The 22,715-nt window shown below is 53.2% G+C and overlaps 8 protein-coding genes across 8 annotated transcripts; 4 read left to right on the forward strand and 4 right to left on the reverse strand.

Moving 5' to 3' along the window:
- Window positions 1-2,550: 2,550 nt before the first annotated feature.
- On the reverse strand, window positions 2,551-3,177 carry SETTUDRAFT_162321 (uncharacterized protein). The gene has a single exon (XM_008022610.1). The coding sequence runs from the start codon at window positions 3,170-3,172 to the stop codon at window positions 2,960-2,962; it is 213 nt and encodes a 70-aa protein (XP_008020801.1). The 5' UTR covers window positions 3,173-3,177; the 3' UTR covers window positions 2,551-2,959.
- Window positions 3,178-5,789: 2,612 nt separating this feature from the next.
- SETTUDRAFT_162322 (uncharacterized protein) lies at window positions 5,790-6,353 on the forward strand. Its single transcript, XM_008022611.1, has one exon. The coding sequence runs from the start codon at window positions 5,883-5,885 to the stop codon at window positions 6,186-6,188; it is 306 nt and encodes a 101-aa protein (XP_008020802.1). The 5' UTR covers window positions 5,790-5,882; the 3' UTR covers window positions 6,189-6,353.
- A 1,182-nt stretch (window positions 6,354-7,535) lies between these two features.
- On the reverse strand, window positions 7,536-9,143 carry SETTUDRAFT_30221 (uncharacterized protein; the record flags this gene model as incomplete). The annotated part of the gene is made up of 5 exons (XM_008022019.1): window positions 7,536-8,291; window positions 8,369-8,574; window positions 8,625-8,814; window positions 8,899-8,928; window positions 8,988-9,143. 5 exons carry the CDS (start codon window positions 9,141-9,143, stop codon window positions 7,536-7,538), a joined length of 1,338 nt encoding a protein of 445 aa, XP_008020210.1.
- A 2,439-nt stretch (window positions 9,144-11,582) lies between these two features.
- SETTUDRAFT_152771 (uncharacterized protein) lies at window positions 11,583-12,713 on the reverse strand (the record flags this gene model as incomplete). The annotated part of the gene is made up of 3 exons (XM_008022612.1): window positions 11,583-11,602; window positions 11,638-11,964; window positions 12,026-12,713. 3 exons carry the CDS (start codon window positions 12,711-12,713, stop codon window positions 11,583-11,585), a joined length of 1,035 nt encoding a protein of 344 aa, XP_008020803.1.
- Window positions 12,714-12,757: 44 nt separating this feature from the next.
- SETTUDRAFT_18376 (uncharacterized protein) lies at window positions 12,758-14,045 on the forward strand (the record flags this gene model as incomplete). The annotated part of the gene is made up of 2 exons (XM_008021884.1): window positions 12,758-12,928; window positions 13,824-14,045. The coding sequence occupies 2 exons, from the start codon at window positions 12,758-12,760 to the stop codon at window positions 14,043-14,045; spliced, it is 393 nt and encodes a 130-aa protein (XP_008020075.1).
- Window positions 14,046-14,395: 350 nt separating this feature from the next.
- Window positions 14,396-17,620, forward strand: SETTUDRAFT_86612 (uncharacterized protein; the record flags this gene model as incomplete). The annotated part of the gene is made up of 1 exon (XM_008022284.1): window positions 14,396-17,620. The coding sequence occupies one exon, from the start codon at window positions 14,396-14,398 to the stop codon at window positions 17,618-17,620; it is 3,225 nt and encodes a 1,074-aa protein (XP_008020475.1).
- Window positions 17,621-17,981: 361 nt separating this feature from the next.
- SETTUDRAFT_162324 (uncharacterized protein) lies at window positions 17,982-19,276 on the reverse strand (the record flags this gene model as incomplete). The annotated part of the gene is made up of 1 exon (XM_008022613.1): window positions 17,982-19,276. The coding sequence occupies one exon, from the start codon at window positions 19,271-19,273 to the stop codon at window positions 18,014-18,016; it is 1,260 nt and encodes a 419-aa protein (XP_008020804.1). The 3' UTR covers window positions 17,982-18,013.
- A 163-nt stretch (window positions 19,277-19,439) lies between these two features.
- SETTUDRAFT_133482 (uncharacterized protein) lies at window positions 19,440-21,522 on the forward strand. Its single transcript, XM_008022614.1, has 2 exons — window positions 19,440-20,387; window positions 20,436-21,522. The coding sequence occupies exons 1-2, from the start codon at window positions 19,691-19,693 to the stop codon at window positions 21,233-21,235; spliced, it is 1,497 nt and encodes a 498-aa protein (XP_008020805.1). The 5' UTR covers window positions 19,440-19,690; the 3' UTR covers window positions 21,236-21,522.
- The last annotated feature ends 1,193 nt before the right edge of the window (window positions 21,523-22,715 follow it).

A 22,715-nucleotide genomic window follows, 5' to 3' on the forward strand; every position in this document is an offset into this window, starting at 1 on the left:
AACAGAAGGTGACTTTAACGCCACAATTAAGGTGCGGGTGTAAGGATCAGTATTAGGAGACATTGTAACGATAGATACAGACAAATCGTACAGCTACTTAGCTCAAAGGTGGGAGTTGCGCCAAGAAGAGTTATGCCGAAGCGCCGAGATTAGCGTGGGACAAAACTTTTGTGAGGCACCTCCGTACAGTACTCGCAATCCTTACGCATATGTATGTATGTATGTATGTATGTATGTAACACATCAAATAACCACGTACCTATACCCAACAAAAAAACAAAGCCAAGGTTCCCACTTCTTCACGGCCGCGCGTCTACACCTGCACCCAAGAGCTAGCTAGCTAGCCAGCTAACTGGGAAACCTTTTTTTTTCTCTCCGTCTTCTCTCTTACTTACGTACTTACGTACTTTCTCTCACTGCCCAAGAGCAAGTTTCGCGACGAGCGCAATACGAGTGCCAAGGCGGGGAGCGTGAAGAGGGGGAAGGGGAAGGACAAGCGAGTCGAGACATGGGAGACGGAACGGGGATTAGCATGCCCATTTTCCTTTCACCTAGTCAATCATCATTATCGTCGTCGTCGTCGTCGCAATCATCCTCTCTGTGCCAAACCAGCTGATTAACAAATGGCGTGTTTTTATTCTATTTTTTTTATTCTATTTTTTTTTCGTCCGCGCTTCCATGGCTCTCGGTCGGTCGGTCGGGACCATAAGTCCGATGCCGAAGCCCCGAAGCCGAAGCCCCGAAGTCCTGAGTGAAAGGTACAGTAGGGTCACAACAGTAAGTAAGTAAGACAAGGGGTGTGAGGGCGCATCGGAAAATCCGACGTAACGAAGCAGTATACTAGCAGGCAGTATACACCTAGTAGCAAGCAGCGACCTAAGGAAGAAAACAAAGAAGAAGAAAAAGAAAAAAAACCAAAAGATTGGCAGGGCCGGGGGCGCCGTACTATGGCCGTGCGCACACGCGGTTGCGCGTACATAACAAAATGATATGTGTATCAAAATATCATCGCTTGGAAGGGGGCGGAAAGCGTCTGCGTCTGCGTATGTGTGAGGCGGGATGCAAATTCGGCCAATGTGGATATGTCATGGTTTGTTGTACGTAAACTACACTCACTCACACACTCACACATACGTACAAGGGAAAGTGGGAAAAAAGGGAGCGGGCAAGCGAAATGAAAATGGAAATGAGATGAGATCGGCAGGTTTTGTTGCAGTTGTGAGAACAAACGGGTGGCCAACTAGCTAGGTGGCTAGGTGGCTAGATGGATGGCTAGTTGGTTACGTGTAGCCAAGGTACCTGAGCCAAAAAGTGGACGGGTGGGTGGTACTTTGATCTAAAATTTTCATGTACCACAAGTTGATTGAGGGGAGAGGTGTGCGCGCGTGTGCGTGTATGGGAGGCCCTATCATCGGGCTGTGTGCTACACCTTGATCATCAAAATGTGTGTTTCATTAGCGACATGGCGCAAGGGGAATTTTTTCTTGGTTGTTTCGTCTCCCATGGTTTAATTTTGCTGTATGTAGGTATGTACTAGGTATGTAAAAGTGTGTGTGTGTGTGGGTGTGGGTGTGAGTCTTGTCCAACATGCTCATTTCTCAGGCCTCGGGTGTAGAAACCAAAATTACGACGTGTGCATAGGAGAAAATGACACGGTCTGCGTATGCGCCTGTGATTTTCCTCCTAAAGGTAGCACCGCAGAAACACCGTGTATGCGAGTGTTCTTCTCCCCCCTCCCCTTCCCCCCCTTCTTAGTCAGTTAGGAGTATCCTGGTCGCTTTGTTTCTATAACACCCCCTTTATATGTGTACGCGATAGCGTAGTCATGGTATACACACAAACACGACAAGTAATATCTTAACAATTAACAAACAAACAAACCTCATGTACGTATTGCTCCGTACAGTAGACAGATCGCAGGATGTCGTGTGCGCAATTATAGTTGCAAATGTCCACGTCTCTGCGCAGCAATGCATAGGAAAAGGAGATTTATTGATGTAACGACTATTGCATTCTGCGTCTGCAGCTAGGCAAATGAAATGATTTTTTTAGGCAGGTCGAGTGCGACCATGATATGCACCCAGGCAGCGCGTACCTACAGTTTGCATATCGGGACATTCAGTAACTCGGTTGCACAACCGAGGGGAAAGACGGAGTACAGCATGACATGGTAGTAGGCGATATTTCGGAGCTTTTTTTTCTTCTTCTTGGAAGGGGGAACGGAGTCCCGGCGGGTAGCAGTAACGGCTCCCCGAGGGCCCAGGCACACGCAAGCTTACACAATCAGGACGGGTAGATTGTGGGCAATACAGCATGCTGACTGCTGATTTCGCTGTGCCAACCAACATACGACGGTGCGCAACAATCGTACAATGATATCTCGGACACGGAGAAATTACTAGCGGCGTCGAGGAGCGGACAAAGTTGCCCCGAAAAGTGATGCCGTGTCAGGAAAGAAGGGTTGGAGGTTGCGTGCGCGTGAGTGACTGCTGTAGGATGTTCCTTGTATGGGGCTAGCGGTGTAGGGAACGTTGGAACGGTTGGAGAGGGAACATGTACAAAAGTGCCGAGTGTGGGGGGGGGGCTCTGATCGGATGGTTCGGTTCGGGGTTGGGGACGAACCTTTTGCGATGTTGCTGACCCCAACCAAGACATTGCAGTGTCGGTCTTTTGTCTCTCGTGCAATTTTACGCTCGTGTAGTTGTCGCGGGTTGCGCCATGCGGACGAATAAGCTGATGTGAGGGAGAGACACAGCCCGGGCTTGTACCTGAAAAAACAAATCAAATGGCCATGCTGCGCACAGTAACACAATCTCCTGAACACGTTTCTGCTACACCGCTATGCACATGCGGTGTGCCATGGTTTGTCGCGCACGAAAAAGTCAAGCTTGACAAGTCCATGATGTGTACAACCTTTTACCCGCCGTGGCGTCAGGTACCCGGGACGGGCTGACAAAGGTCAGCGCGCGCCGAATCCGCTGCGTGCATTCGTCTCAACAAAAAAGGGAGCAGTAGTCATCATAGACAAGGGGCCTGCTTTGGTCATGCCTTGGAATTCAAATCCTCTTCGGATGACTTGCTGGACGGCATGAACCGGAAGATTGCAGCTGGGCAGTGGCAGTGCAGGGACGGACGGGTGGCAAGTGAAGCACCTGGCGAGGGCGGAGGACATGTGGCCGGTAGCGTGCGTATGGAAGAAACGTTAGGGCAGGTGTTATTGTAGGGAGATCAAAGCGCTCGAGTGCCAGTGGCCGTTTGCCATACCTCAGTGTGTGCTAAAGTCGGGATGAAACAGCAGGACACGAGTAGACAAGGCACGGTCCGAATGTTTATTGTTGAGCTGCCACGGCGTTGCGCCTCGCACAGCGCCACTATGAGTCCAGGGCGAGGCTGGCCAACAAAACGATGCATCGTGGGCAGCGGAGGGCAGAAGCACAGGGAGGGTGCAGACTTCGGCGAAGCTTCGAAAAAAGTACGGTTAACGGCATGTTCGCAAAATGAAGCATTGTGTCGTGGGCGCCGTGTCGTCATGAGATTTCGGGGGCGCTAGCCAGGCAGGCAGGACGAGGAGCGTCCGGGTGCGCGGTAGCGGACATGGCTTCCCTGCAATATAGGCGCAGGCAGCCGGTGCCGCGATGGCTGCTAGTCATGGGAACTGTAGCAACGGTATTTTGGTGCCAAGCGGCGCGAGGGGCCGAGGTAGCGTGTTTCGCAGACGCGATTTGGCGCGAAACGGGGGGGTTGAGCATGTGAAACACGCGTATCACGATGGGCGCGTAGTGAGGCTGCTAAGGCAGCGCGGGCAGCTAAGGTTCCTGAGGCAACTCGGCCAGCTGTGGTGGGCGAGGGGCGGCGAGCATGTGATGCGAGTGGGAGTGGGAGTGCGAGTGCGAGTGGGCGTGGGAAAAGCATGACGGGGATTCCGCTGCGTCGGGTAGAAGGCCGGCTGGCCGTGTGGCCTTGGGCATAAACACGAGGCGGGCTAGCCGCATTGGGCATGGCGTGCTCAGGCGTGCTCAGTCGTGCCATGTGCCGATCGACAGTTGGAGATCAAGAGTGCGCGCCGCCGGGTCAACCACCATGGACGCCGGTAGATCTCTGGCTGGGCAGGCTGGCAGCTGGCGTCTGGGATAGAGCTGGGCGCAGCCCCGTCGCCCAAGACGACCACCCGAGCCACTGCGTCATTGCCGGGCGGGCGCAGAGGGAAAACCCCCCATGTGCTGGGAGCGGTCCACATGACGTCTAGACCTGGCGTCGACGCACAAGGTGAAAATACTGCATCGTGGTGGATGTGGAGCGGTGCGTAATGCCGCAATGCCCTCGAAACAGGGGCGCACAGACGGCGTTGGCTGCGCAGGACAGTCGACGAGGACAAGCTTCCGCAAAAGGCCAAACTGGGACGTGGATGGTGGACACGACGAGAGCGCGTTGCTGGTAGGCAAACAAAGTTTCGGACCAGTTTCCAAGAGAGGGCCGCTCTGGGCCTAGTGTCGAGGTTGGGCTGTCGTGGGCTCGGGGAGCATGGGCATGCCATGGGCAGTGCTGCGTGTGCTTGTGCTTGCTGATGGGGGAGCGTGGTCTGGAACGTGGCAGCTAATCAGGCTCTCCACCCTGGGCTTCCGAGCCATGGCAGCGATCAGCGTCGCGTTTGGAATCCATGGCTGCCTGGGACAGAAACAAGGAGCGGGCGTGAGTGTGTGTGTGTGTGTGTGTGTGTGTGTGTGTGTGTGTATCTGCGGTGGGTGGCAGCACGTGCTGCACGCGTGCGTATGCGGCGGCGGTCGAGGGTGGCTGCTTTTTCCTGCCGCGAGCACTGCAGATGCATGAGCATTAGCGGGTCGTCGTGGATGGATGGGTGGATGGGTGGATGGATGGATGTCGGCGTCGATAATATGTACAGCAGCAATGGGGCGAGGTCAAGGTTGAGGTCATGGGCGTCGTCGCGCACGCAAACATTACAGCCATGCCATGGAACCCCCTAGGCCGCCGCCAGCCAATCAGGCGCGTGCCGGGCCATTGCGGTGACATGCCCCGAGCGCCCACACCCTCGACTGCAACTGCATGGATCAACCGTTTTTCTCGGCTGGGCTGTCCAAGATTATTGCCCCGCCTTGCTTTTGCTAGTCGCCCTGGCGAACCCGGAACGCGCAAACCAGGGCTGACCTCCCACGCGCTTTTCTATTTTGTACCTCCCCCCGTCCTGCTCCTCCGCCAAAACAACTTCGACAACATCCACCGCCCAAAAAGCAACCCAGCCTAATATGCCCCCCTCGACATAAACTCTGTCCATCACCGCCCCCTCTCGCCTCGAGCCGAGCCAGTCCAGTCTACACCCATTCCCCTCTCTGCCACCCACACAGACGCCGCCCACCATGGCCACCACGCTCGCCCTGCCCTACGACGACTTGCGCCCTCATGTCCTGAGGCCCAAGAAGTCGTTCCTCCAGCGCCTCAACCACACGCCCGACCACCTCATCTCCCGCATGCGCTCCCTCAAGGTCGACGACGCCGCCTCTCTCAAGCACTCGTTCGACCGCTCCAGGGCCGCATCCACCCTCTCCTTCATCTCCACCTCGGACTCGGACCGTGACTACTTCCCCGACCTGCCCAAGCACATGGAGCTCAGCGTTGAACGCCCTGCATCGTGTGCTGTCCTGTCGCCACCAGACTCTCCCACCCAAGGCTCCTTCTTTCCCATCCAGCAGTTCCTCGCCCCCATGGACCGCAAGACCAGCTGGGAGTTTGTCCAAGGCATGCAGAGCTACGTCCACTGGAAGCAGGCCACCTACGAATCCAGCCTCGGCCAACTGTCTCCCTCTTCGCCTCCCCAGACCCCCCAAAGCTCCCACTCCTGGAGCTCTTCCAAGAGCTCCAAGGTCGAAATGTCTGACGAGGAAATGGACGACTGGCTCGACAAGCCCATGGATGCCGACGTCCACCGCTTCCGCAAGTTGTCTGCTGCGTCTCTCGAGAGCCTTGCCTACCCAGAAGAGCCTGAGAAGAAGATCCACGTTATCAGGGAACACCCCGACGAGGACGAGAGCGAAACACGGGCTGATCGCCAACTCTCCGCCGTCTGGCGCGAGACCTGGTGCTGGGAGACCCAAGCTCAAAGGCTTAGCGCCAAGGACCAAGCTTACGAAATCAACTTGCCGACTTCAACCCCCGATGATGACTCGGCCAAGTGAAGCAATTCAAGCCCGCTCGCCCCATCCTGCGAGCTTTCAGCCAAATACGGGCTTTCCGAAAAAAGCTCATCACGTGCGCCCGCCCCTCGGCTATACCAAGCCCAAAGGACCTAGGCCCAACACCATTAATCCATACGCCAACGCCCAATCATAGTCTGTGCAGGTCATAGACGGTTATCTCACTAGCCGCCACCTTCCAAGATTGCAAATCTACCAGTAGGAGCGAACAAGGATATACCCAACAACAACCCCAAACACGGCGTCACTACGCTCACTGCTAGCACTCACGAGCCACCATCCTCCACGCAGCAGTAGAAGCAGACCCGAGTTTCAAAGCCGAATCGGCAAACTAGACAGAGTAATTGGCCTTGCAAAGGGCGCACGAATAGAGAGAGGTGGAGGAGGAGGGAGGAGAACGAAGAGAGACGATACATATACCCCACCAGCAGCTCCACAGCGCTACCATTTTTTCCTTTGTCCAACAACCCTAGATATATATCCAATCCACATAGTAGATCCATATAGAAATTATTTCATAAATGTCAATTACCTTACAACTATCCTCCTCTCCTTCATCATTACCATCATGTTCCCTGAACCAACAAAACACCCCCGAAATCCGACCATGGCAACCATACATACATACATAGTGCGCTTTTTTAGCGGCGGCGCCTCCACACCCACTCACATCCACCCACACCACACTACAGCAATCCCAGAAGTCGCCCTACAAAAAAAAGCAAAGAAAAAAGATAAGCTAAGCAGCAAAAGCAAGATTAGCAAAACTGCCCAAAACAGTTCCACCTGCAGCAAGAGCGAGAGTGCGACCCAATCGGGGGAGAAAAAAAAGGGGGGGGGAGGGTAATATGTATGAGCAAAAAAAAAGAAACGGAAAAATAAGCTAAAGTACTAGAGTAAGCTGGTACACTTAGTGAGGATGTGCAAGTTGTGAGGCTCTGAAAAAAAGAAAACCCCCCCCCACTTATTTTAAACCGCCACAACAAGCATATGTAAGTACATCTACTGCCTATGTAAGTTGTTTTTAAAAAAAAGGGGGGGGGAAGGGGTGGGGGAGGCGGAGGTTGGATTACAGTTTTTCTTTTATTGACATAAAAGTTTTATGAGCCCTTTGTATTACGTAGCCGTGGTTGTAAATGCGCTGACAAGGATAACGACAATGACATGGACAATGACAAGGGAAGGATTTTTTTATCCTCAGTTACTCCACTCACTCACTTACCAACGCACACGTTATACGCATGCCGGCCGTCTCGCGCAGAAACCAGTGTTCACGCTGAGAACCAGTAACCAACAAACAGACAGACAGACAGACAGACAGACGGGTGTTTAGACCAAATCCTTAACCCGCAAGTGCGCCAAATCACGCTCGCTGGGCGCAACGCGCTGCGCCGAATGCACCGACTCGGTTACATCGACCATGGTGGTAACGGTAATGGTGCCCAATTCATGATTGTGATTGTGATTGTGGTGGCGGCGATGCCCATTCCGGCTTGTGTTGTGCAGTCGAGCCTCGCTCTCCATGCTGCTGCGCTCACCGGGAACAGGGGAACTGCGGCCTGAGGATGAGGGCGAGGGCGACGAAGGTGCTGCTGCATTGTGCTTTTTGTGCGAATGCGTGGCGTCGATTGTAGTGAGCATGTATGCTTTGTGCGGGGACGACGACGAAGCAGCGGGAGGCGAGGCGCCGAAGAAAGCGTGGTCCGAGATCTTGGGGGAACCCAGCGGGCCGTAGCTCTTGGATGCAGAGCGCTCTTTTGTGCCGTGGGCGTATCCATCCGACAAGTATGCGCGCTGCGTGTTGTCTGTTCTGCGCGACCCCTTTCCGTACGTCGACACGAGCAGCGAGCGGAACAGCGGCTTTAGGCACGGCAGGTTCCCCGCTACCATGCCGACGTTGCATTCCAGCGCGGTCCAGATGGTTAGGTTGCGCGAGTCCCACATCAAGTCTCCTCCGCGTCCGTAGTTGGTGATGTACGAGAGCTTGATCATGGATGCGGCGGCGGCGAAGGTGCCCAGCGCGAGAATGCAGATGATGGAGGCTTTGTGCCGGCGGTTCATTTGCACGCCTAAGAGCATGGGGATCTATGTGTGGGGGGGGGGTTTGCTGTTAGAGATGGAAGAATGGAAGACATGGAATTTGGCGTCTGTGGCAGACGTACTGGTATGGCAATGGAAAATGCGAGATCGGTAACCATGTTCAGAGCCGTGTTGAGGTATCCGAGTATCTTGATTTGCTTGACTGTCCAGCAGGTGCCTTTGACCGTTGGATCCCACATCATGCGGATATCGGTACATTGCAGCAGTACAGTTAACAGACAACCAAAGGTATAAACGCCCATGAAGACTGCCCAAAAATCAGCGGGGGCTGTCCCGTAAGGCAGGTGGTGGTGGTTGTTGTTGTTGCGCAGAACTGACCCATGATGCCAATGATGAGACGCCTAAAGAAGGGCCGGACAGCGATTCTCAAGAGGAAAAAGCCGACGGAGATTTTGACAAAACAAATGGCGAGGAGATAGATGGGCTGCGAAATGAAGTTGAGCTTCATGGCTTGCTGGAAGCTTTTGGGGGCGATATGCTCAATGTGCCGTCCTGCTCCATAGTGAACCTGTGGAATTACAACGCATTGGCCGGCAATGCACTTTTCCATCCATCAGCGCTGCCCGCGGAAAACAGAGTGGCTTCGGCGTACCAACATCATAGATAGAATCATTACATAGTCCTGTCAAGCAGCATGTCAGCAGCCGTCAACCGCTATCTGTAAGATGATGCTCCACTTACGTCCCACCCGACGTTTCTAATCATTCTGATCCGGACGTGGAGTCTGGCTATCGTAGTCATCACTGCCAGAATGGTAACCGATAGTGTGGACCCAAGTATGGTTGGCCCCTCGTTCTCGTAGGGATGCATTACGGGTGCGTCCGCGCGTTGAATCATGGTCACGAAGTTTGGCAACGCGTTGCTGGAGGGTTTGGGGCCTGGGTGAGTCTTGTGCACCCCAGCCAGGAGCATACTCCATGGTATTAATTAGCCTTTTGCTGCTTACCAGCGATATCATCACATCCGGGAGCTTTGCCGCCAGCCGAAACTCGCAGCCTTGGCCAGGGGTGGTGGGCACACCCCGACTACAGCGTTGAAGGTGTGCTTTCCTGGGACTGCACTCACAAAACCTTAAAGCAAGCCACACCGCGGAAGTGTGACCAAAGGATTCAAAGTCTCCTACCAATAGCCTGCTTCTGGAGTGGGAAATGGCCCAATTGAAAAAGCCGTCATGGAATCCGTCGATGCCACTGTCCTAATGTGGCCATGGATGGGCACACTGCGTGTAGACTAGTCTCATATACCAAGGCGTGCGAGTTCGACGTGCATTGCTTGAGACGTATGCCTGTGTCTCGGCGTAGCAGCTATATGCGCTGCGAACAGGTACCATGCACGACATCATACCCCGGAGTGTGGTTGGAATATCGTAGGTCGATGTCGGTAACGGAGGCCGAGTTTGGTAATGCCCGTGAGGGAACAAGTGGCCAGACACCATCGGCAATGCAGTGGGACCGAGACAGTGTCAAGACATCATGCGCATGTGAATCCTTTGAATAAAGCAATGCTGTGAGCAGTCTGTTTGCCTCGGTCTGAGCAGTGGTGCGGGATCAAATAGTCATAACTTCATCGAACACAACGTTTCACCACGCCGCGAACCATTCACCACGTGGATTCTGGAGTCCTGGGTGGCCTGATCAAGTCTGAGAGATCCTCGTGGCTCCATCTGGACAGTCACAAACTATTTGCCATTGGCCATTCCCAACGTGTGACGGGAGGCTACGAGCCGCAGTTCAGACCAGGCTGTGCAGGTATACGAAACTAAGAGATCCTTCGACCGGGGTTCTTGGTGGCCTCATTGTATCAATGCGGTCGAGATTCAGCGACGAGCCAGGGATATACATGAGCATGAGGCATGATCAAGTAGATCCTGAAGCCAGAGCGGAACTGGAGCATCTCGCGGCCCGCCGTCGGTCGGCAAGCCGGCCTCTGCCAATTTTTTGCCATGTGGAGACGAGGCCTGGTGGTACGAGATTTTGGAAGCACTGGCAACATATCGTAGAAGGGGTGAGTAGGAGCAGAGGTTTTCCCAACGCCGGGAATATCCAGATGGTTGTGTACTATGCCGGTTAAAATCCAGAGTCGTTTCGCCACGCCTAGTGCAAATGCACGAGGTGTCCATGGGTCCTGCCGAAGGTGCTGTAGCCAATGGAATGTCCCACGACAAGTCTTGCCGTGAGCTGCAGGTAGTGAAGAAAAAAATATCGCCAGATTATCCGCAAAGATACTAGTAGTAGGTAGGTTGTAGCAATGTGATGGGCACCCGGACGGTAGGGGAGGACGGGACGGGGGAGTCGGCAAAGACGGGCCTCAACACGAAGCGGGGGTTAGCCGCATGGTAGGATGCGCCACTAATATCAGACCACGGACTTTGCTTCCTTTTTACCATGCACCGCCCATGATACCAGACCGAAAGAGGCGGGTCCATCATTGAAGGATTGCTATGCTCTTCAAGCCTTTTCCCAGACCACGTGAGTTGACGTCTGACAGAATCCTCCCTATTTCGCACACTCTTCATGGATGCGTAGATTTATTCCCACGCGGCCGGGGCGTTTCACACGTGGTGTTGGAGGATAGGAAGATGGCCCCAGGCGTCTGAATGCATGAATGCCGACGTGTGCTGAGCTGAGCGTCCTAGACAGGCTTCCCCCAGACGGGGCGTATGTGGATTTCTTGCCCATTACTCGCGAAAGAAAAAAGAACCCTCTGTTTACCGAGAAATACACAAGCACAAGGCTTGATTAGATCTCGGGGCCGCCCTCTCTAAGCGATACTGGGGCAAATGGGGGCGATAAATCTCAGCTGAGTGACGCCCATCCCAACACGACAGGCCCATAGTCTCGACCGTCTTCCCGCGCCGGCAGTTCCCATCCGAGGTCAGTGTTTCCTCATTTCGCCAAATCATGACCCCAGAATCTGTCGTTGTTTGCGGTATACATGCTCTTGTAAGGATAGTCCATGGACACCATCTTGGCCCAGGATTACGGTCACCCGGGAAAGGCTGTGCCACCTGAATCGTCAAGGAATCTATGCTCCTGGTACATACTGCGATTGGCTCGAAGCATGCTATTGCCCGACCCAAGCCCCCTGCCGGCATTGGCAGTCAGCCTGCAACTGCGGTCGAGTATACCATTCAAGCATGGCTAAGGCGGCTTGCACCATGTCGTCGCCCCCAAACTCGGCAGTCGTGCATTGGACGCCCAAATTAGCATTCCAGAAGAAACTTTTGCAGAGGATATATTTTGACCAGCATGGCTGCTTTTTCCTGGCGCCACGATCTCAGCTCTTTGTTTCCGCGTCTTGCGGTCAAGTAGCTGCCAGATCCACCATACACGATCAATCTGCGCGTGGTGCAGGTAGAACAACGGGTCGCCTGGGGAAACGAAAAAGTCACGGCCGGGGTCGCCGCCCATGGAGTAGTGGCCGCCGCCGTGGACACCGAGGTCTGGGGTGCCGGGCCAGCCCTGCATGGTCATTTGGAAGTTCCAAACGTCGTTATTTTTCAGGATCAGGCTGGCCACGGAGGGGGCGTCGGCCCATTTCTTGTTGGCATAGTCGGTGAGATCGCGCTTGAGGCAGCGAGGGTTGTAGGCGAGGCCATCGCCATTGGAGATGGTGCTGCCGTTTGTTAGGGTCAGGGAGGTAGGACCGAGGTTGACCTCTGTGATTGAAGTGTTAGTGTCACTGTCAATCATGTGATGGGTGGCTGTCGAGTCACTTACTCATGTCCTTGAATGGCCCGCTCTTGATGCAGCCACCGCCGGTGCCAGGGGGAAGACGGATCTCGGGCGGCCCAGTTCCGGCAATGACTACTTCTCCCTGACCAGGAATGAACTCTCCGTTTCCAGACATGGAGTACTCGGAGCCATCCAGCATGGGCGAGTTGTCCAAGCCACTCTCGGCAGTCTTGGGCCAGTCCCAGTATGGCTGGTAGCCCTTGTAGCCGCACTCATTGCGGAGAGCTTGTTCGTACTGCCACGTAAAGTACCGGTGCCATGCGAGAAAGGTACCGGTAAAGTGGATGAACAGAGTATTTTGAATGTGGTTCACGACAAAGTCATCGAACCGTGACTTTGCTCCTGCTGCAATCGAAGAGGGTGTTTTGGCCGGCTTGGACTGCAGGCAGAGCACTGCATCTGTGTATGCTTTTCGCTCCTTCTTGGACAGGGCATTCCACTCACGACGGATGGCGACGTTGTTGATATTGCAAGTGCCCCGCTTGGCTGAGCTGGCCTCCAGCGTGGCGTTGACCTGCTGCTGAGCGAACAAAGCAAGCTGTTTAATCTGCTCATTTGCGACTGCAGGGTCGCTGGATGGCTCCGTAGGAAGGGTGGCGTCATTTTGTGGCGCTGGGAGCGCGCTGGATAGAGTGCCAGCAGTAATGAGGAGCGCTAGAGAGTTGAAACGCATCTTGTCCTGCAGGTCGCGGAGAATTAGACTGGGCAGCAAATGAGATGTGGGAAACGGGCGAGAAGGGCATCTCGGGCACAGGCACGTTTTTGAACGGGCCCCCTTCGCCCAACACCACGCTCGACACACCCATTGACCTGGGCTACATTGTTAGCGGCCAGGTCAAGATGGCGGATCTGATGAGCACTACTGAGGGCCCCATGTGCTACCTCTATGTTTGAGCATGTGATATGTGACAGTTTTTAATGAAATGGTTGGTAGGAAAAGAGTTCTCTAGCATTCTTACATGTATATATTGGAAGATAGACCTTATTGTTTAGTTTAATCGATGACGAGTTTTATTGGTACTGCTTCTTTGGGTTGATGAAGGCTGTTTACTTTCGGTTTCTAGGGAGTGGCTGACTAATCCTTGAGTATGACTAGTGGCCTGGTATTACCTGGTCTGCAGTAGTTGTCGTGCCTGCTTCTGACAATCAACATACTTACTACCTACTTACTTGTTTTATCGGTATTTGTCTCATGCAGCGAGCCGAGGCATCCAATGTCTAATAAGTTTGATGTGCATTTTATAGTGGCCTTCGCCTTCACAGATAATAGCGTCTGTCTACAGTAAGTAGTGTGAGAAGTTGCGGGTTATTGAAGACACCGCCGGTAAGTATATGATTCTTTGTTCTCTAGTAGGTGCATATGCGGATAAATCGATGTCGAGCGTGTATTGTTCGGCGAGGTCGAGCAGTCTGAGATTGAGGGCTGAGAATGCAGTGAGGTTGCTTGTGCTCAATTTGAAGTCCACATTGAGATAATGCTCGCAGACGAAGTGGTATAAATGGCGATATGTTCAAACGTGCGTTAACGCGCTGCCCCTTCACAAGTCCGATGGTAGAAATCTAAATGCATACGATCGGTCTCAGCCCAAATCCTTGGTATCTTGTTGTTTCAAAGTGATAAGCTGTCGACTTAGTTGAGAGTACGATCATCCCTTCCTCATTACCTAACCACCAAATCAGCACTTAGTACTTGTTCCATACGTTTTTCTGGGATTGGGTGTATTAGCCATCAAATTCATAAGCCTGGCACATCCCGACGCTGAGTCTTGGCTATTGTGCCTAGTCACGGACTTCAACCTACCCAGAGAGTCTGCGACGACACCTGTCACCCCCACTCCCGCTTTTCTACATCACGGACTCTCCGACCAATATTATTGACTTGGAGCTCGCCTACAAACCAAACGGCTACTGCATCTTTTGGGACTTGTCCAGGCTTCACTACTTCTGCCATGCAATCACGGATCACCGTTATCTTTCACCTTTGAAAATTTCCGAGGTGACGTAGGTGTTTGCGGTTGGTGCCTAGCCAGGAAGGAGCGCTTAGTTCAGTCTCTCACTCCCCTTGCTCCAACTACACTGTATCCCAGGTCATCTTCTTTACTACTTTGCACTTCAATCAGCATGGGTCGGTACATTCGTACGTCTTACGACGCTGCTGTTGCTTTCGCAGTTGCCGAGGAAGTGGAAGGTCTAATTGAATCGTTCACTATCGACGAGTTTATGGACTCCGAGTTGAACTGGGATCGCAGCTCCACCCGCCGCACACAATTTATCTCCATGGGCAACATCCCGGTGGACCATATTTACCTGTCGTCCGAGCGATACGGCTTTCACCAGAGAAACCACCATGTGCAAATGGTAGAGGAAGAAGACGAGACTCGAATCATATTTCATGAAGACCTACGCGACCGGTCATTCGTACGCATCAGGGTCACACACATGTACAAGGATAACACACGTTCGGAGGAACAACACAGTCATGAGACTGACATCGATCTCACATACCGCAACACCCGGCGTCCCGGAGATCTCCCCAAGAAATCTCCAGAGCGCGATTTCTACGTACCTTCTCACCAAATCATCGACGTCTCGGACAAGTCCTTCATCCCAGACCTGCAGAAGCTCTTTCCGCACCTCGCCCGCAAGGATGAGCAGTATTGGGGGAAGTGCTACAAGTCCTTGGGATATGACATGAAACTCACCTTGCTGAAGTTCTACCAAAACGAGCTGCCAATGACGAGTAACTTGTTCTCACCAAGAGAGAACGTCCCGACGTCGTACCAAAACCTTCGGATTGTCATGCGACATGCCCCCATGATCTTTGCACTGGTCCGCAATATCGACATCGAAAGGGTGACTAAATCCATGATGAACCGGTTCGGTGAACTCGCCAAGTATGACCCTCTATCGGAGCTCTTCGTCGACAGTCACCATCCATACACCAACAAGAACATTAAGGACGCATTGGAGTTACCCCGATTTGACACGTTGCCAGAGTACTCTTTCGAGAGCTGGAGGGAGTTTTCCGTCCATAGCGGTGTTGGCGCCATCATGGAACTCCGTTTTAGCATGCGAAACCAGGTCCGTCGTGGCGAGGCGTCGGTTCACCCAGTACCTCACACACAAATCAAAGTCGATGGCAGGTCATTGGACTTGTCATTGTTCGTTAATTTTCTCGAAGGCAGAACTCATCGTAATTTGCCCAAGCTCACCGTGGGCGACCTTGTCACGGTGGATTTTAACAACTCCAAAGACGACGCAGAACCAGAACACTACTGGGATGGCAGAGTGGTCGCTCCCACCTTGTCCACCGGCCCCGGACAAATCTGTATGATTGTGAACCGCCCAAACGATGAGATAGACATACTCGATTATGAACCATACACGGAGCTGACGGCGGCCGACATGGACAAGATGACTGCCCCGCAGCTCCAGGAGTGGTCTTACAAAAATCTCAACTTGAGAATCACCGTCTGGAAGCAAATTGACAAAAATGAGCTCAAGCGACTCTGCAATGGGCTGAACAACATGAAGGTTCCGAGAGAGCTCAAGCACATGTACAAGGGCAAGGTACACATCCTGAAACAGTTCCGCCGCTTGGTCCAATGTCGGGATCACACCCAATACGACATGTCTTCGCTCTATGATACTCTTCACCCCGATGATCGAGGCCGCTTCATGAACACCTTGCGTTCTTCACTCTATGACTATCAGATGGCACCAGTCACTCGTTGGTCTAACAAAGGTGTGACCGCGAACATTGTAGCCCTTGGAGGCATATCGGGTTCCGGCAAGACTCATACGAGTATCAGTGTTCTCAGTGGTTATACCTTGAGGGTCAAAATTGACCATGAGAAAAAGGCCATGCAAGAGCTCGACTTCCTCCGACTTTTCGAGGGGAAGTCTGAGAACCCCGAGCTCTGTGCTGCTCAGACCGAGGCCATTTATCTTGATTCCGCCGACAACCAGATGGAATTCAATGACAGTCTGGAGGAAGAGTTCGAGAAGGGTCGCGTCACACACGCTTGCATTCAGAATGAGACTGTCGATCATAGCTACGACATGTGGCGCAAGCGGCTCGATGAGCTTTCCAAGTCAATGAATGTTCGCAGAAAGCTCGTCATTCGTTTACATTCAATCCAGTCGGAGCGCAAGGCCTTCCACGCCATGATCAATCCAAACTTCAAGGCAGGTTCTAAAGACAACCCTGAGCGATACGAACCGAACGGCGAGCTTTGTGGAACAACCAGCGAATCCCTGCTCGAACACTACCTCCGCGAGATGCGCACCGAACATACTGGTATCACCGACAAACGCTTCCGCATGGTCCAAGGCTCGCTGGCGTATGTTATACTGCAGCTCGCACGGTTCAGCGGTTTTCGTATGACTGAAGAAGTGGCCAACACTTGGACTGGGAGGGAGCGCAAGCAAATTGCAAAAAAACTCAAGGTGGTCATCACTGCCAACAGGGAGTTACAGACTGCGGGCGAGATGACTGAGGATACCTACCAGGCAGTGGATCAGGCTTTCGAAGCCGGTTACTATTTCATCATTGAGCGCGTTCCCGTCATCTGTTGTACTCTAGCTATTGCAACAACGAATAGCTTCCAGATCCATCGCAAGGCACACGCCGTCGCCCTGGAAGAAGCTGGCCGAGCCATCGATCTAGACATCACGGCCCTCCTCTCGTCACACTGGGCATGCGACCTTGTCATGTTGGTCGGCGACTGGAGGCAACTGAGTTATACTCCGTATGGACCAGCAGACGAGAATCCGTTCCAACTCCAGCTATCGCGGTCCACCTTTTCCCGGCTCAACTTTACGGGGTTTCCCATGCAGCTGCTCACCCACACGTCGCGCTTCACCAACCCCACGCTCCTCAGGCTCTGCGCCCGTCTTAATGCCGAGATGCATGTCACTGCAGTACCTGGGTCCTTGAACACGGAGCTAGAGCAATATGCGAAGGAGATCAACCTAGACATTTGGGGCAAGGAGAGTGTGGTCGTTGTCGTCAACACGAAAGACGCCAAGGCCCACTGCGACAGGACTGGTTCATGGTACTGCAGCACTACTGCTATCATAGCCATGCACGACATTGTCAGCCGCGTGCGGTGCGTCTCTGGCGACGATATAATGGTAATCACGCCTTACAAAGCCCAACTCCGCGTCTTACTCGCACTGCGAGACGAAGCGGTGCATGACGCTCTCGCCAGACGTTGGACGGGTTTGGCGGAGCAACTTACGAGAGTCATGATCATCACTGTGGATTCATCCATGGGCAAGGACCGCCATCACGTTGTCCTTGATACCGTTGGCCATGACAGTGGGTTTCTCTGGCAACAGCCTCGTAGCCTCGTCGCTGGCACCCGGGCTCGCACCAGCTTCACCTTTATCGGCCCCACTTTACCGTTTACCTCGCCGTTTAGAAGCGCCAAGGACCGTCTGAGGAATATGTTGTGCGAATGGGGTCGTGAGGGCTTGATTGTCACTGTCGAGCGCTACGACATGCATAGATTCGAACAGTATCCGAGCGTCCTAAGGGCGATGGAATTATCCTTGGGTTATAGAAATCGCTTCTAGTTCAGTTGTTTGAATACCTGTTTTGGTGATTCGGTGACCAGACGAACGGGGTTGGTTATTGGTAATGTGGTACGTACGTCCTGTTCACGAGGAAGTAATGTATTCACCGGCTCTTGGCTTTCTTCTCCAAAGAATGGGAGTCTAATGGCGAGTCGACTAGACACTGATGGTGGTGGATAATAGAAAAGCGTGTGTTTCGCAGAGTCGTTCCAGATAGACATATGTGTGACATGACGCGAAGAGCATACGAATTAACGTGTGAACAAAAGCATAACTACCACACTGGTATTGCATGTGCTCACTTTCAAATATGGAAAGGGCATGACCAGGAGACACGACATAACAAACGATATCTTTTCCTATAACTCATGCATGACGATATATACTCTATATCTATTGCTTCGCGCTCAACACTTCCTTAACGACGCCAATGACGTGTGCAAAAGCATCCTTGGGCGCAGCAACGACACCCTTGTTTTCCTTGAGCGTCCTACCGAGACCAAAGTCGAGCGGCTTTCCGTAGGCATCCGTGACTTCTCCGCCGGCTTCTTGGACGAGAACAACACCCGCAGCGTGGTCCCAGATCTTCTCTTGGTATGTCTTGCTCGTCGGCAGCCTCAGGTACAGGTCGCCTGCTCCGCGGGCGATGGAGCAGTATTTTGCTTGCGAGTCCATGCGGACAGAGGGCTTGGTGATGCCGAGTTTGGCGGCGATAGCGGCGTTGTCGCCTTGCGACGAGTGGCCTGCTTCGACGGACTCGCAGAATGTGGCTTGAGTGACGTCTGAAAGCGGCTTCATCTTGATCGTCTTTGGCTCTTGGAGGGCGCCCTGGCTCAGCGGCCGGCTGGTGGCTCCCTGGCCCTTTACCGCGGCAAACAAAACTCCCTTGCCTTCCTTGTCGTCTGCGTCTTGCCCCGTGGTGACGGTGAGGGGCGCTTGGTCGTCGACGGGGAGGTTGGGGCATCCAATGACGCCGAGAGTGGGAACGCCATCGACCAGTAAGCCTAGGCAAACCGCATACTGTCCGCCACGCAAGAAGCCCTTTGTGCCGTCAATGGGGTCCAGCGCCCAGATGCGTCCCTTGCTGCCGCCCTCGCTGTTCCCCTGGTCAATGGCCGACAGCATGGCGTCGGCGCTCTTGATGGGCCCGCCAATCTTGGCCTCTGCCGCGCTATCCTCCAGCTTGGCTGCCTGCACCAGGGCCCAGACGAGGTCACGGAGCGAGTCGTTGTTGCGCAGGTCATTGGCGTCTTCCTCTCCGACTATCTCGTCCTCGGGGAAAGCGTGCTTTATCGAGGCGATGATGAGGGCCTGGGCGCCAAAGTCGCCGATTGTGACGGGCGACGAGTCGCTCTTGGAGAGGGTGCCCTTGGAGTGGCTCGAGTAGACCGACTTGGTGAGGATGGAGGCGCGCTGGACGGCCAGCAGCGCAATCTCAAGCTCCTTCTCGTAGGCCATGATGCGGGTGCTGGCGGTGGTGAAGAGCGGCGGTGACGTATGGATTGCGGCGGCGGCTGGGTACATGTGCTGCTTCAACTGGGAGAGGCGGGCGACACTGCGCGGCAGCAACGAGGGATTGAAAAGTGAGAGCGCCAGGATGAGCAGAGCTAGCAGGAAGAACCTGGATGGCGCAATTGCAGTCGGCGTGGACATTGGCTGGTGGCCGTCTTGTGCCCCTCCACGCGTTGGTGGGGGTCTGCAGTCGGGCGGATGGGCCTTCAGGGTCCGAGCTTGGCATGGCGGGCGGAGGTTACTGCTTTGGTCATGGCCGCCATAGCAACAACACGGCCGGCAGCCTGGCAGCTACAAAGACATGCTGCGTCGCTGCTCGCCATAGCCGCCATCACGCGTCGCCGTCTCAGCGCGCAGTCTCGCCATCTGTCTCCTCTGCACATCCGCTTGCAACCTGGCCAGCGCCGCGCCTTTCCCGTCCGGCCTGAATCAGAGTAAACAAAGATCGACGCCCAAAGCCTGCTCGCCAACCACACACCACACAGCCCGCGCATCCCGGGTAACAAGGCACAAGACTCCCTGCACCACACCGCTGTTTGGCCGTCTTACTTATAAAATATGACGTCGACAGAGCAGCAGCCCGCGCTCGCCACCACCAAGCGCAAGTTCAACAGGCTGCTCGACAACCTCACCGGAAGCACGCCGACGACTTCTCTGGCAAGCAGCCTCCACGAATCGAATGCATCGACCGCATCCCTTTCCGAGCCAGGCAGCCCGGAGCAGCCCCCCAAGCGCCCCCGCAGCGCAGGCCTAAGCATGGAGCGCCAGCGCAACATATCAGAGGGCCAGGAGCGCATACGCCAATTGAAGGAGCAGCTGCTGACGCCACGGAGAGAGGGCACAATCAAAGTAGTAGGCAAAACGACTATCACGCCCAAGGCCTCGACGCCACAAGCCACGACGCCGCGCAAGTCGCCCAATTTCCAGCCCTACAGCCAAGAGCATTTTCTCGAGCGCCTCAAGACATTTGCAGATGTCAGGAAGTGGTCTACGAAACCGGATGCCATCAACGAGGTCGCATGGGCAATGCGAGGATGGAGCTGCGATATCTGGAACACGGTCGCTTGCAAGGGGGGATGCGAGAACCGTGTTGCGGTCAAGCTGAGGCCCAAACGAAGAGACGCTAATGGAAGGGATATCGAAATGAGCGAGGATCTGGCGGTCGAGATTGACGACGCGCTGGTGGAGAGATACAGAGAGATGATTGTTGAGGGGCACGCCGACGACTGCTTGTGGCGGAAGCGAGGCTGCCAAGGTATGTCAAGTGTGTAAGAAGTTGAGGCACCGCTAACAACATGAACAGAAGACATTTACCATATCCCTATCGCGTCGCGAACCAAGAGCTTCACCGAGCTGCTCGAGCGATACCGCTCGCTCAGGGCTATAACGGCCGACCTTCCCCTCCTCGAACACCTCACCTATCCCGACCCATCAATTCGCCGCATTGTCCAGCGCATACCCTCGACATTCTTCACATCCGTACCTGACACCCCAGTGCCCAACTCGCAAGTCGATGTCGTAGCCTTTGGCTTTGCCCTCTTCGGCTGGAGCGGTGTCAAAGAGTCACGCATCTCCCTCGCCATATGCAACCACTGTTTCCAGCGCCTGGGCCTGTGGCTCTCCTCAGCCTCACGCCTCAAGGAAATGAGCAAAAAGCTCAACGTACCCGTAGACAGCCTACGCCTAAACCTGCTCGAATCGCACCGCGAACACTGCCCCTGGAAAAACGCAGACGTCCAAGGAAACTCCAAAGACGGCCCCATAGCAAACATGGCAGCTTGGCAGACCCTGCAATTCATGCTCCTAGGCAAGCACAAAGACTCTTCTTCCGCTACGGCCCCCAGCACCCCGCACAAACAGGCGTCCAGGAAACAGCATAGCCACACCGATAGCATCGATGCCGACGCTGACCTCGAGTACCCGCGCGGCAGTGTCGATAGCGTAGAGCGAACAAAGTACAACGACGAGGACGAAGATGGCGGCCTCAAGGAAAAATGGATCAAGCTCAAGGCCAAGCTCAAACGCAGTGCCAGTAAAAAGAGTCTGAAGAGTACCAAGAGCGGAAAGAGCACTAAGAGCACTGGCACAAAGGAAAAGTCTTAGAAGGCCTTTTGGATGTGACGGTGTTGATGTGCTGTACTCTTTCCCCTTTGCTCTATACCTGTTTGTTGTGTCTTGGGGTAGCGGTTGCGTAATGTCCAAGGTGTTTGTGTGTATGTGTGCTTGTGCGTTATGGAATGAGAAGATGATGTGGAGTGTGTGTGGATATATCATGATAATGTCTCTTTTTTTTTAATCCATGTTTTTTTGGGGGGGCGAAATGAGTGAGTGAGTGAGTGAGTGGGAGATGATTAATGTTTCTTCTTTAATCATTAGTAATTTGACTGAAGTGCAGAATCACCCCATCTCTCACTTTGACGGTTTTCCTACTACAATGGCATTGCGGGCAGAGAGGTACGTGTACCGCATATGTACATGGTGAGAGAGACAGACAGGCAGACAGAGGGGGAAAGGGGGGGGGGAATAGCAAGTCAAACAAACTACATATTCATCAATCAATCAACCAGCTAACGCATACTACCAACAAACAATACCTATTCCAACAACACAACTCACCCTGCAAACCCAACATACAACATATACCCACCCGCAATCTACCCAAACACCTACAATGAGTCAAGTGAACCAAGTCAGGTAATACAAAGACCAAAAAAAAGAGAGAATGGAGAATGCAAAACGTAGAATAGAGAGTGCTCTAAAGGATATGCGGATGTTACTGGGAGTTTTTCTTTTTTTTAGTGCTTACGACAGGGGAAAAGGAGAGAAGAGGATTGACGAATAATAGTAGTGGAGATGGAGGCAGAGGAGGTGCAAGAAAGAAGAGGAGCAAAAAAAAAAAGGAGAAATACGAAAAAATTGAAGAATGGAGAGTCGATGAAGAAGTTGGAAGTTTTACAACCGCTATCATCACTACCATCACCATGACTACGTCTGACTATCAGCCTCGCCGTTGCCAAGATATTTGTTTAACAGAGAAGAAGAAGAAGAAGAAGAAGAAAGAGAGAGAGAGAGAAATTGTGTATGTACTTCTAATCTCCATCAACCTCATTCCCAATCCCAATCCTCATTCCATTCAACCCTAGACCAAATCAACCCGGACCTAGCCACTAAAAAAACACTACTACTTAGCTAAACAAGTCACCAAAAACATTCCTTTCCCATTTAAATTTCCTTTCTTTTCTCTTGCTTCGCCCGTTAGGATATAACGTTATGTATTAAAAGAAAAATGGTGTCTGCGTATGTATCTATTATTATTGTTCCATTAGAGTCTAGTGAGCTCGAGGCTATGTAAGACTTTGGCCGAGGCCGTTCTAACTAGATTTATTTACAAATACGAGTTTGTGCTTGAAGTGTGTCTGTGGTGCTTCGGCCTTTGTCTAGGTAAGCGATAGCTATCGCTTACTAGACGCCTAGTGCTAAAGAGCATTTTGATAACAGAAAGAGATGTTAGAAAGCAAAGCAATCCTCCAGCGGGCTCTTTTAGGGATAAAAGAAAAAGTTTCGACTTAGGTAGTTTTAATAA

Source organism: Exserohilum turcica (genome assembly GCF_000359705.1).
Source record: "Exserohilum turcica Et28A unplaced genomic scaffold SETTUscaffold_1, whole genome shotgun sequence".
Classification (NCBI taxonomy): domain Eukaryota; kingdom Fungi; phylum Ascomycota; class Dothideomycetes; order Pleosporales; family Pleosporaceae; genus Exserohilum; species Exserohilum turcicum.

Coding starts and splice junctions, on each gene's coding strand:
- SETTUDRAFT_162321 (XM_008022610.1), bottom strand. CDS start 3,172: ATGTCCTCCGCCCTCGCCAGGTGCTTCACTTGCCACCCGTCCGTCCCT.
- SETTUDRAFT_162322 (XM_008022611.1), top strand. CDS start 5,883: ATGTCTGACGAGGAAATGGACGACTGGCTCGACAAGCCCATGGATGCC.
- SETTUDRAFT_133482 (XM_008022614.1), top strand. CDS start 19,691: ATGACGTCGACAGAGCAGCAGCCCGCGCTCGCCACCACCAAGCGCAAG. Junction 20,388..20,435: donor GCGGAAGCGAGGCTGCCAAG/GTATGTCAAGTG, acceptor CAACATGAACAG/AAGACATTTACCATATCCCT.